The sequence below is a fragment of the Chroicocephalus ridibundus genome, chromosome 1, assembly GCF_963924245.1.
Source record: "Chroicocephalus ridibundus chromosome 1, bChrRid1.1, whole genome shotgun sequence".
In the NCBI taxonomy this organism is placed as follows: domain Eukaryota; kingdom Metazoa; phylum Chordata; class Aves; order Charadriiformes; family Laridae; genus Chroicocephalus; species Chroicocephalus ridibundus.
In genome coordinates, this window is record NC_086284.1 from 32,523,263 (window position 1) to 32,535,358 (window position 12,096).

General features: G+C 45.8%; 1 protein-coding gene across 1 annotated transcript; it reads left to right on the forward strand.

Moving 5' to 3' along the window:
- Positions 1–228: 228 nt before the first annotated feature.
- DLEU7 (deleted in lymphocytic leukemia 7) lies at positions 229–8,439 on the forward strand. Its single transcript, XM_063322772.1, is given in 3 exon segments — positions 229–329; positions 507–690; positions 8,176–8,439. Coding segments are annotated over 3 exon segments (492 nt in total). The 3' UTR covers positions 8,383–8,439.
- The last annotated feature ends 3,657 nt before the right edge of the window (positions 8,440–12,096 follow it).

Genomic DNA, 12,096 nt, shown 5'->3' on the forward strand with positions numbered 1-12,096 from the left:
AGCATCCTCGAGCTCTGCACCCACCCACCCGTCCCTCCCTGGACCCGCAGGTTTCAACATGCTGAAGCCACCCTGGGGGGGCTGAAGAGGCTGTTGGGGCGGGCGGCCACCCACCGCGGGGCCAGAGATAAGAGGGAAGAGGGAGGGAAGGAGCCAAACCAGGTTTAAAAAGATTTCCTTCCCACTCCAGACTCCAGGTCTGGAGGAGGATGGGAGGTGGGAAGGCTGATGGCTGGTCCAGCCACTCTCCTTGTGTCCATCGGGCACCAAGCAGGGGCTCTCCGCACCCTCCAGGCTGCCGCAGCCCCCCATCCTCCCCACAGCCCCCTGTAGCCTTCCCACACCCAAACCTTCAGTGCCAGGAGCTCTGTCCCAGCTTGGCAGAGCCCGGGAGAGGAGAAGGAGGTGTCCGAGCCTGGTAGGGCTCAGGAGCTGCAGGAAGAGAGAAAAGCTCCAGGGAAAAGCCCTAAGGAAGGAGAAGAGAGTGGAAATCTATCTCCTCTCAGCCCAGATGAGCCCAGGCCAGAGAGGGTGGCCTGGCCATGGCTGGAGAGGCATGAGACGCTTCGAGAGATGGCTCTGCACAGCAAGATGTCCCGACTAGCAGAAGCGACTTCCCGGCTTGTACAAGTAGAACAGACTCTCCTGCTCCCTCTCCTACAGCAGCATCCCTTTTCTCTCCACGCAAAAGCAAGTAAGAGAGAGACAGAAGTACACTCATTTCAGGCTTTTGGCAGAAGGGCAGTGGATTGCACCCATAATTGCACATGCTGGGTCTTGCCATGCGGACTGGAAGAGTTTCATTTACATTAATTTTCAGTTAAGTAATTTAAGGCTACAGCCTGCAAAATAGAAAGCTACTGACAGTTCAGTGTAGTTGCATCACAGGGATTCAGGGGATAAAAACACTTTTTGGCAGAATGAAGTCTTACTGACATGCTGAGTTGCCTGGAAAGATTATTTAGAGCTTTTTCAGAAGACAGCTTTATATGTCTAAATTCCTATAAATGCACATGAAGTCTTAAACTATAAAGCTATTCTCCAGTTCTAGAAGAGCCAAAAACCAACACAAGATGCAGAGATGACTGGTAACCCGCAAGTGAAACACGACAAACCCACAGAGCCCACGGCTGTTCCAGATTGACACAGTATATATCCAGCATACGAGACCCAATGAACAAATACCTGAAAAAAGCCTCAATTTTCCGACAAATATGATGGTCATGCATATTTACCCAGGAAGAAGTTTAAGAAAAAGCTAGATATGGGCTTGCAATTCATAGGTTTAGTTGTTGGAGCCCAATATGTCTTCTCTGTCTTGTTCCAAGTCAGTTTACGCTGGCATTGCCCAAAAGGTCTTTACCTTATGATGAGTCTTGAGTGTACCATGTAGAACAAGATGGCAGTTCTTATCCAATTTTTAGTACCAGAGGTGCATGCCACAGAAACCCTACCAGTAGTAGACACCAATTGCTGGGCTAAAGTGAGAATCTGCTCTTTTACTTTTATACCAACCTTCCCAGCACAGACCAGCGCAATATGGGAAGGTGGGGGATACTGAAGTAGCAAAAATTTAACCAGTTAAAGTTTCATCTGGTGGATAAATATTTGTGAACAAAATTTTCCTATGACTTCTGGTTTCTCAGCATCTTGGTGATGAATTTGAGATATTGCACAATACTGTTGTCACGTGTGCTAGATCAATATACTGACTCCAGCTGTCTTTGTGACTGTCCACAATTTGTTAAAAATCAAATCCAAGCTATCTCAAGTCAAGATACAACTCATCCATAAATTCAGTCACCAAGATTCAGAAGCAACCTTTGAACACTTGAGTCCAAATATTTTCCGTTTCCAGAAACATCCATCTCAGAATTCACCAGGAATAAATACACCTAGAGATGGAAGGGGCGATATTGGAAGCTATGCATGACCTGAAAAGAGTGTGTTAAAAATCAAATGAAATTGTTAGACATTATTCTTCAAAAATGAGAGTACAGCGACAGGTTGCACTTCTGCAATATCATTTTTCCAGTAAGACTTCTGCATTGCTCATAATTTAAAATAAACAAAGCTAATGACATTTATTTTTTGTACAAACAAATGCTAGCATGATGAAATACAGCCACTTCAACGAAGGTTTTATTTTCTTCCTCTTCTTTCCCAGAACTACTTTAATATCTACTCGTACGAAAGCACGTGCTTAGATACCGCTGGGAATACAGTTCACTTTGGATTCTGATTTTCCTGTTATATTTGATGCTAAGTTAGGTCCTTTTTCACTGAAAACCCATTATCATGGCCCATTGAGCTCTGGGACTTTCTCCCCTTCCCCTCTACAATGAGGTTACATAAATTCTGTGCTACGTTTCCTCAGACCCTTCGTCACGGATAACCGACCCCTTTAATTGCGAGTAGTTTCACTGCTGCAGATTTGATTTTGAAGTAAATTGGATTCCAAGGGATCCATTTATATTATAACCTGTTCATAAATTCAGATGAACAAGCCCTTAAAAATAAGCTCTAAGCCAACAAGTTGGCCAAAGTCCCTTCAAAATGGCAGCCCTCAGTAGCACGTCCTTCCACTCACTGTTTTTGAGGGAAAGCTCTTGGTTTATGTCCCAGAGACACTCACTCGTGCTAGCAGCCAGTATTTGATACTTCTCATTCATTGTTATGGTTATGTCTTTTTCAGTTCCTTCTTGACAATCCTGACTTTCCCGTTTTCCACTTGTTCGTTGTTTTCCTTCTGTTGGTTTATGGTATCGGTATTGGTTTCTCAGACGAACTGGTTCAAAAAAATCACTCTATAAAATGGTCCCGAAACACATAGGCATAGGCTTGAAGAAAAAAAATAGATTCAAGGAACAGGAGGGACAGCACTGAAATAGCTCATCCCCTGTAGGCACTGGGAAAAACTCTTTCTGCTGTGCCCCAGTGCCCATTAGACGGTGCTAGTCCTCAGCAATTAAAAGGTGGGTGTTAATTTCTGGTGAAAAGTGACACCCTCGCAAGGATTTGGGGCAAATCCTTTGCTTGTGACAGCGAGCCCTTTGTTACTGTTTCTTCCTGCAGCACGGCTGCAAAGAGCCTCCTCGGCCAAAGGGTCTGCGTGAAGATGGAGATGGGCAAGGGGCCTCTTCCCACCCTGGTCCTGGGATCCAGGTGGCCGCATCGCCCCGCTGCCCGACTGGCTGTTTACTGGCATCGCACCCACAAGCAAACCCCTTGCCCCTTCAGCCTCCACAAAGACACCCTGTAATAATGTCCCCGTTTTCGCCCTCCCCTAATTACACACTGCCAAAGTGAACAGAAGGGCTTAGTTTTTTATTTTTATTTTTTTTTAAACAGGGATTAGGTATTTTAAGCAGCAACGTGAGTGCATTTGAAAAGGAAAAATACAAGGTATAAAAGCTTTCCTGAAATAGCAGTGTGCGGCTTGCCCTGGCTGTGCTCAGGTGCAGCTACGCATTACTCCGGCTTTCTGATAACATCCTGTCTCCCGCGCCGAAGTTACCAAGGGGTCGCGAGGACAGCACTAAATCAGAAATGTGTAGTGGATTGGACTGGGCCAATCTCGACGGCAGCCAGCAGGGAATGGAATATAAATCACGCTAAGAAGTTAAAATAGCCAACCCATTTGCAAAACAGCCATGGTATTTTCTTTAAGGGGGAAAAGAAAATAGTGTCCTTAAAAGGAGCCAGATTGGCAGGGCGGGATAATAAAAAGAACTTCTGACTGTGCAAGTTTCTCCTGCCCCTGTGCTATGGTGCCGCTGCCCTGCCCGGGGCGGAGGAAGAAGGTCGGGGAGGCAGGCTCGGCGCCCCTCACCGAGAGGAGCAGCATCAGCAGAACTGCACATCCGCCTGTGGTCCCCTTGCCCTGGATCTGCCGTCGGGGCGAGACAGTGCAGTTGCTGTGAAATCAGCCCAGCGACACTTAATTTGTACCGAGAGCAAGTCACATCAAGTGACGGCACGAAGGCAGCCCTGCTAGGGTTCCCGCAGGCGGGCAGGGGGACGGTGCATCGCTTCTGCCCACAGCGGTGCCAGCCGCAGGCTTTGTTTTCCCGCTATACCGAGACCCATCCCGGGGGAACAGAACAGAGACCGCAAGTTCACGGCAGGCCAAGCGGCAGCACAGCATCGGGCGTCGCTGGCTTTGGCCACAGGCGAACCGAAGACCTGGAGACGTCCTGCTCCTCAGGGGTGGTGCCGCCAGGCATCTCTGCCGGTTGCTCAGCCCAGGGCTCTTCACCCGGGGCATTTGCACATTTCGGGGGAGGAATATGGAATGGGTGGCTGTTGCTAGATGACATTTCTAATGGTAGTTAATATGCTTGTTTTCTGGTTGCTGATTTCCTGATACAAATCAGCGATCGGTTCTCAGTACCAGAGTGACTCATTCTTCCTTACGCGAGAGATCCGAGGACTGATTCATAAATAATGGCTTAGGGGTGACGGAAACGAGATAAATGGCTTTCATTAGAACTCGCATAAAACAGCAGCAGGGTCCCTGCTTGCCACCACAGATTGAACAAATGTGCCAGCATGCACGTTTTTCATTTTGCAGTCACTGATATTTTGAAATTGTTCCTGGATCTAATAGCTTTGAATGAACATTTTTTAAAGTAATTAATACGAAGAGTGATCCTGGAAAAAATTGCCTCACCCTCCATAAAGTTATTTGCAAGCTGTAGGCATCAATACTCGTTTGTGTGGATATTATTTTTTTTTTAAATACTGACAAACGGACAATTTGAAGTTCTTCAAGTGAGGAATTGCCTCCAAGACCTTTCTGGAAGCTCAGAGGAAATATGCTTAGGCGATTCCATTTTATTAATACGATAGTTCTGCGCTCCGCGTGCATCTGCACCTGCTGTGTTAGAAAGTGGCTTTGCAGCAGAAAACCACAGAATGAACTACACGAGGGGCTTGGGGAGGGTTTGTTTTATTTTTTTTCCACAGGAATAGTAACTTTGCGAGAAATTATTAACCACTCCACCATTCTCCGTGGTATGTGTCTTAGGAGATATCTTCCAAATGCAACCGTTTCAGAAAACAGCAGGTGAGAGATGGATACACACTTGAGGTGGGGCTTATCTGTCCCATGGAGATTTCCTTAAGACTGACCTGCTCAAACCGCGTTTCCTTTAGGGTCATCAGAGAGAAAGAGGCACTCCAGATTCAGTTCATCCTATAAAAGTAATGAAAAAAGTTTATCTGACCCAAAGATGGGTCAGATAAACTGTTCCTATTGCTCCCCACTGACCACATGCAGAGCCGCTGGAGAAAAACTGCAGCTCAGGCTTTCATGCCCCCAAGGAATGCCACAGGAATCACTTTCTAAAATGACCATTTTATTCCTCCAGAAGTTGAGCTATCCCGAGAATTTATACTGGAAAAATATAAAACAGGTCAGTCGGGGTGGAGGCACTGAATTACCACGAATGGACGTTAGGAGCTCTGGCACTCCTACCCCGACTCCCAGATTTTGGCCCTCTGATCGTGGAGAGCATCCAGCACCTGGACCAGAGCACCACCACTGCCACTCTGCCTTCAGTGGAAATTTTGTCTACCAGGGTGCATGGAGATTAAGAAAAAATGTTGAGGGTTGGCAGCGGGCCGGGGTCTAAAATTTGAGCCTGCTGAAGAAAAAGGCAGCTGTCTGTAAGAACCAGCTGTAGGAATCTGTTTGATGGGTCAGGTTTGCACCTCTGGTAAAATAAAAGATGGAAGAAAGTAGTTTGTATCTTCTCTAAGGAAGCCTTCATAAAATTGGCCTCTCCATAAATGCAAAGCAACTTGGTGGATAGTATCAATTTTACGTTAAGGTTCGAAAATAAAAGCTGGGCCATCAGAAACATCCTGAAACTTCAGGCTACCACTGAGTGACATCTGCATGAAACAAACCCAGAGCAGTGGAAAATTTTAAGCCTTAAATTAGAGAGCCTTGAAACGAGTAGGCCATGCTGTTTTTATTCTGGGGGAGGTTCTCTATTAACTCATCTGTCTAAACATATGGATCTTGAAAAATGAAAGCTGCAGGGAGGATCTGCTCCTGTCCTGCAACTGAAAACACTTAAAATCAAATCTCTGCAAATATTCCCGTTACCTTCTCTTAAATGGCAAAGTACTGCAGGAGCTGTTGCTCTCTATCAGTTCAGCTCACAAGGGCCCTATTTCCTGAAGTTAAAATGGAAAGAATTTTTAGTCTGAAACTTTCTTTTCCTTCAGTATGTTGCTGCCCGCTTTTACTGAAAGGAGGGAGATAAGTCAAGTTTTTATTCTTTATTACACATGTATCCTAAAGCTCCCATGTGCTGGACACCTGCAAAAGCTAGCAGAACTAGCTTGTTTACTTAGTGCAATTTATTTGACCTTTTAATATATTTGAGTAAGGATTTTATACCTAAGGCAACTTTACAGAACAGATTTGAAAGGTGACCTTCAAAGGAAACATCAAAATCTTTCTGAAAAAGGAAACTTTGGAAATATACATGAAAAAAGGCTGCTTTTCAGCTAACCTCCTGACTCAGGACTCCCTGGCTTTTTGGCACGGGGACGTACCAGAGCAATGAGTTCACCTTGCCCACAGCAGACCCACAACCACTATCGTACAATACCTAAGGGCCCAAGAATGGTGTTGGATGGCTAGCTTCGGTATTTCCATAACGAACGCCTTCTAGTTGCTGGCTGGGGCAGTCATTCAGCACCAGTTTTGATGTTAACCCGCATTTTAATCCTTCAACTGCAAATCCTTTTTGTTGTTACCAGTATGAAGCTGGGATTGTCTAGGCGAAATGGAGTTTTTAAAACTGGGTTCTTTGTTGTTTTTAATAACAAAGGTAAAACCCACAATAGGTCTGAACCTTCATGCTTTTAAGAATAACATTAAAACTCAATTTCCTCTCAGCTAAAAACACAGGCTGCTACTAACTAAAAGTGTAAATACATCAAGTGAAGGAGGTAAGAGGTGCCAAAATCTGGTGTGCACCACACGCAATGGGAGAAGGTTCCCCCTTCCCCTACAGCTTGCCCTGGAGCATTCATTGTGCATGGGACCTCATGAAGGCATAAGCTGTGACTGAGACTGCATTTGCACATAAAGTTTAGGATGACAGAGGCTAATCCTGCTGCCAGAAGAAGATGTCTTGTCCTCTTCCCCTCCAAAAGCTCATTCCCAGCACTGAGATGCTCCTCCCTTTGTGCTGTCCCTTTCCCAGAGCAAACCAGGCTGAGGAACCACTGCAAGTTAAAGCTCTGCTTCTACCATCTGCTCCTCCCTCTTTTAGGGGTAGAGGGGAATGTTTTCTTTTAGTGGTTGTGTAAACGTGCATAGTAGATGTGCACCCCCTTACAGTGCTCACAAACCCATGTTGGCCCAGCTCAATGCCAGGCAGAAGGTTGCCCCTGCGGTAGGCAAGGTCCTACAGCCAGCAGCTCTACATGTCCTCAGGGGAAAACTGGCTCCACTGAGCTATTTTCCACACACAGCAGGCAGGGTTTTCCGTGAGCTGCAACATACGATGTTGGTTTGACTGGATTAAGGAATGCATTTGCCCGACGCAGTGCATTTCCCAGGTGTTAGAGCAGCACTTCTCATGCTGCCGGCCATGCCACACCTGAGGGACTGGGAAGTCTTCATAATTTCTTATGGTGTGCAATGGGCAGAGCTGTCAAGGTCACCTGCCTCACTGGTGATCCCAGTCGCATCACAGATGAGGGACACTGCATGGAAGTGATGTTTCAGTGAGGGCTGCCACCACAAACTCCCCTTGGGGCCATGGGGACCTCTCCAGAGGCGTCTGGTTATTACATTTCCCTGAGGTCCTACCCTTGCCCATCAGGGTAGGGGAAGCTGAATTGCTTGAGGACAGCTACAAAAGGTCTGCCTGGTAGAAACACAACTAAAAAAAATTAAGAAAGTCCCCTTTTAAGGGAAGAAAGTGCCCCTTAAAAGTGAGTAGGTGAAACTGCTACCCAAGGCTTCCTGCCAAGACAGCTTGCAGCAGTATTTAACTAGGTTCCACTAGATGTATCTCAAAACTGAAGGTGTTTCACACTAAATCAGAGATGAGCATTCATGATTAGGAAGTTTCTGCTTAGAAAATCATGCCCAGAAAGCTTGGGGAGCATTATTTTTCACTCACTTCTTTTTGCTTTTGCTTTTAGGATGGCATTGAGATAACAAACATCTGTAGTCACATGGCTTTACAAAGAGAGGGACGACAATTTGAGAGAGACTTATATGAAGCCCACTAGTTTTTGAAGACCATCATAGAGGAACTCATATGTTCATTGGCAGTTTTCCCCTCAGATACATATATCCCAGTCCGATATGCTCTGAGACAAATCCTGCAAAATCTCCTGGCAATGTGAAACAGCAGGCTGCTTGGCCAAGGAACGAGCAAGGCCAATGAGCTGTAATGGTGCTATAAAAATAACAGATAACTTGAAAGGTGAATCCTGGAGATTTTACTGTAGCGAGAGTTCCTGCTGACTTTACATCAGTGACGACTTCCCAATGGAGATGGCGTTCCTGCAAAGTACTGAATAACCTTCTCACATCAAATCCATATCAAAGTCATGTTAATGAGAGCTGGGAACATCTCCAGAAGTTGCTCTGGAGGAACGGGAATTCGTTCTTAAATAATAAGGTCTCAAAATGAATACAGAAAGGTGGAGGCTGAGAAGACAACTATCAGAAATCTCTCTATTTTCGTCACAGCTGAGGAAAACGTGTTTTCAAGCAATTCTTTATGGCGTGGGCACTTGAGAGAGACAGAGAAAATATAGTGCTTAACTATGGACTCTTTCATGAGAAGGTATACAGCCTGATTACGCTGCAAATAAAGACAGCCTGCTAAATCTTTACTGCATTTACCATAATAAGCCAACAAACCACTGGAAAGATGAAGGTGCAGTATCTTCTGTTGAGGAAAAAAAAAAAAAAGAAGAAAAATATGTGAGACCAGTGGGATCAATCACTTTAAAGCAATAAAAGGTCTTGTTAGATGATCCAGTGGAGGTGAATGGAAAGCAAAGCAAAAGAGGCATTAACACGGTGAAGCAAAGGTATTTATAAACTGAGGTGAAACATTTGCGAAGATTGCTTTGCAGAGCTTTCTCAGCCCCTGTGACTGTGCAGCAGACAGCATAAAACTCCGCTCTCCTACTGCCAAATCAGGAGGGTTTATGAAGTCACTTACTTCTGTCAAACAGCTGCAGCTGTAATGCTGAGAAGAGGCATTCCCCCCCTCTTTTTGCAATAAGATTTAATGTCTGTGTGATTGCTGAGCAGGAATAACGGCTTGTAAAATTTTTTTTTTTTTCCAAAGGAATAAATTAAGCTCCTTTTAACTGCGATTTGGGTAGTAGGTGAGGGAATTTTGTAGACTATGAGATAGAAAAGCATCTCTTTCCATGGGCTGGAGGAGTGAATTTCCACATGTGATTTTTTTCTTTTTTTTTTCTTTTTTTTTTTTTTTAATGTGTGATCATGAACATCATCAGCTGAATACTTTCCGAGTGTGGTTCCATACCCTGATTGATTTGCCATATTTTATGTTCACACTTTAAATGTTACACTGGTGTCATTCTCACAGCTATAATTGAGGCTACCTCAAAACACTTATTCACTGGTTCTTAGTGTGAATGTAGACAACTGCCCCAAGTTGAAACCTTGCATGGGATGTTTCTGCCTAGAATTCATTTAGAAATGTGACAAAAAACCACGAAGGTCAGGCCAGCACCAGATATCTCCCTTTTTTTCTAAGCATGACCCCCTCCTTCAAGGGAAGAGGGAAAAGGGCTCCGCTGGGAGCAGAACATGGCAGTGTTTGCCAAAAATGTTGTGATCTCCAGGGCAACGCTGAGCATAACAGCAGGCAGCAAACAAACAGAAGGGATGCACACGAAGGTGTTCTACCCAGCCCTGCACACATTAGTCAGTGTGTATCTACTGCCGTTGGCACCACCCTTCATTGTGGAGGGACAGGGGCCTGAAGAAGTCCTGGGAAATGAGTCTTTTGGCTATTTTTCTAATGTTACTTTGAGGATGGCAGAGCACTGGAACAGGCTGCCCAGAGAGGTGGTGGAGTCTCCTTCTCTGGAGATCTTCAAAACCCACCTGGATGCGTTCCTGTGCAACCTGCTCTAGGTGACCCTGCTCTGGCAGGGGGGTTGGACTAGATGATCTCCAGAGGTCCCTTCCAACCCCTACAGTTCTGTGATTCTGTGTGATCCTGTTATTCCCTCGGAGGAGAGATACGTGGGCAGCAGAGGCCGGGGGAGGAAACGTGGGTGAAGGCAGCTGCAGCCCTGAGGTCCCCCTGCTTTGCAGAGCACAGAGTGGTGCCACCCCCCTCCACTTCAGTGTGACAGCCACCCAACCGGAGCCCAGACCCCTCTCGTCCTGGCTATGAGGGGCTGTTTCTTTACTTCCCACCATTTAGGCAGGCCACTTTCTACAGTTGTTTCCATTAGTTCACTCAATCTGCTCTCACACACAAGCACCCTATTCCAGAGTCTGTGTCCCAGTTCCTTCAGCAGGGCGTTAGCCCCGAGCACAAATGGTTTTATCTCCAGTTTCATTAAAAAGTCTTTTAAAAGAAAAGCTTCCCCAAGGACTCACCATACCCCTCACTTGGGTCCATCTCAGTGAGCTGAAATCCTGGTCTGAAGATCAATAGCAAGATCCCGTTGACTTCACCAGAATCTGAGCTATGCTCTCCAGGTCGAAGCTCACATCATCAGCCTTGCTAACAGGTTTGGCATCGGGAAGGCTCTGAAAAAAAAACCACAACAAACCCAGGCTGATTTCAACTCTCAACTCTCTTTGCCCGGTCACACGCATGCGCGCACAAAATTAATGACCAAGTACAGAGGAATGAATGCATTTGGCAGGTAATTTTCTCTTCAAGCTTCTAAGAAACTAGCAAGTGCTACAGACTAAAAGTACACTACATCTAAAAAAATACTCCGGCCACAGTTCCACCAAATTGGACAGGTTCCCTTTTGGATGGCTCTAGGCCTGCAGAGATCCCTAACAGGTAAGAAACACAAGACACAGAGACTTAGGGGAAAATTAGGCCTTCTGATTATGACTCTTCATGTTTTTTTACAAGAATTAGTGTTTATTCTGAAAATTTCCAGAACTTTTTCTTTCCCAAACATTCCCACTTAAAATTAATATTTTGATTCAAGGTCATTTAAAAAGTAAACATTGTAAAATTCTTTGAAATTCTGGCTAGAAATTTAAGAATCCCTTGGGAAACTTCATCCTGCATCGGACTGTATGGCACAGGTTTTCAATTCCTCTCCTTGTCCTCGAGATGACGGTGTAACGGAACAGGAGGGCAACGGGTTCTCAGGCCCTGAGTCTGCAAACACTTTGGGTATGGTTTCATGACTCAAAGCGCTCACATTACAGTGGTTTAATAAGTTACCACCCATCAGCTGAGCTGTGGCAACTGCCCGTGCACATACAATTAGCTCACCCTAATTGCAAAATGTGCGACTCACTCCTTTTCAGGAGGTCAGTGCAGCTGCACGTTTATATCGAGTTACCCCCGCGGCGTGTTTGAGGCTCAAGGCCCCGTTTCATCATACCTTGATCAAGACGAAGGGTGGTAGAAGATATGAGCCTCCAACGCGCTCCTGGGGTGGGGCCTGGTGGCCTTGACAGGCTGGTGGACCCCCACCATGGCGAGCAGCCCTTGAGCCGCTCTCTGCAGCATACTGTGTTGGCTACGCAGCAGGTGAAAATCGGAGCATCGGAGAGAATAGCCTGAAATGTGTCTTCCTGCCTCCAACGCAAGAGGTGCAAGGGAACATGCTGCCCAGAAGTAGCTGCCCTCGCTCAATGGTGGCTATGTCACCACCTCGTGCGTCACACAGACTGCTGCCACACCTAAAAAAGCCTCACTTTTTTTAATGCTAAAATACTCCGCTTTGGGTTCAGACGGAGAACAAACACTGTTTGCACCTCTGTGATTTCATATACCCACCCCAACATCCTGCTCCGGAGCATCTGTGTTCCAGAGCTCTCCGTACGCGTCTTGTCTTTGCTGTTGTGCTTTCCAAATAACACCA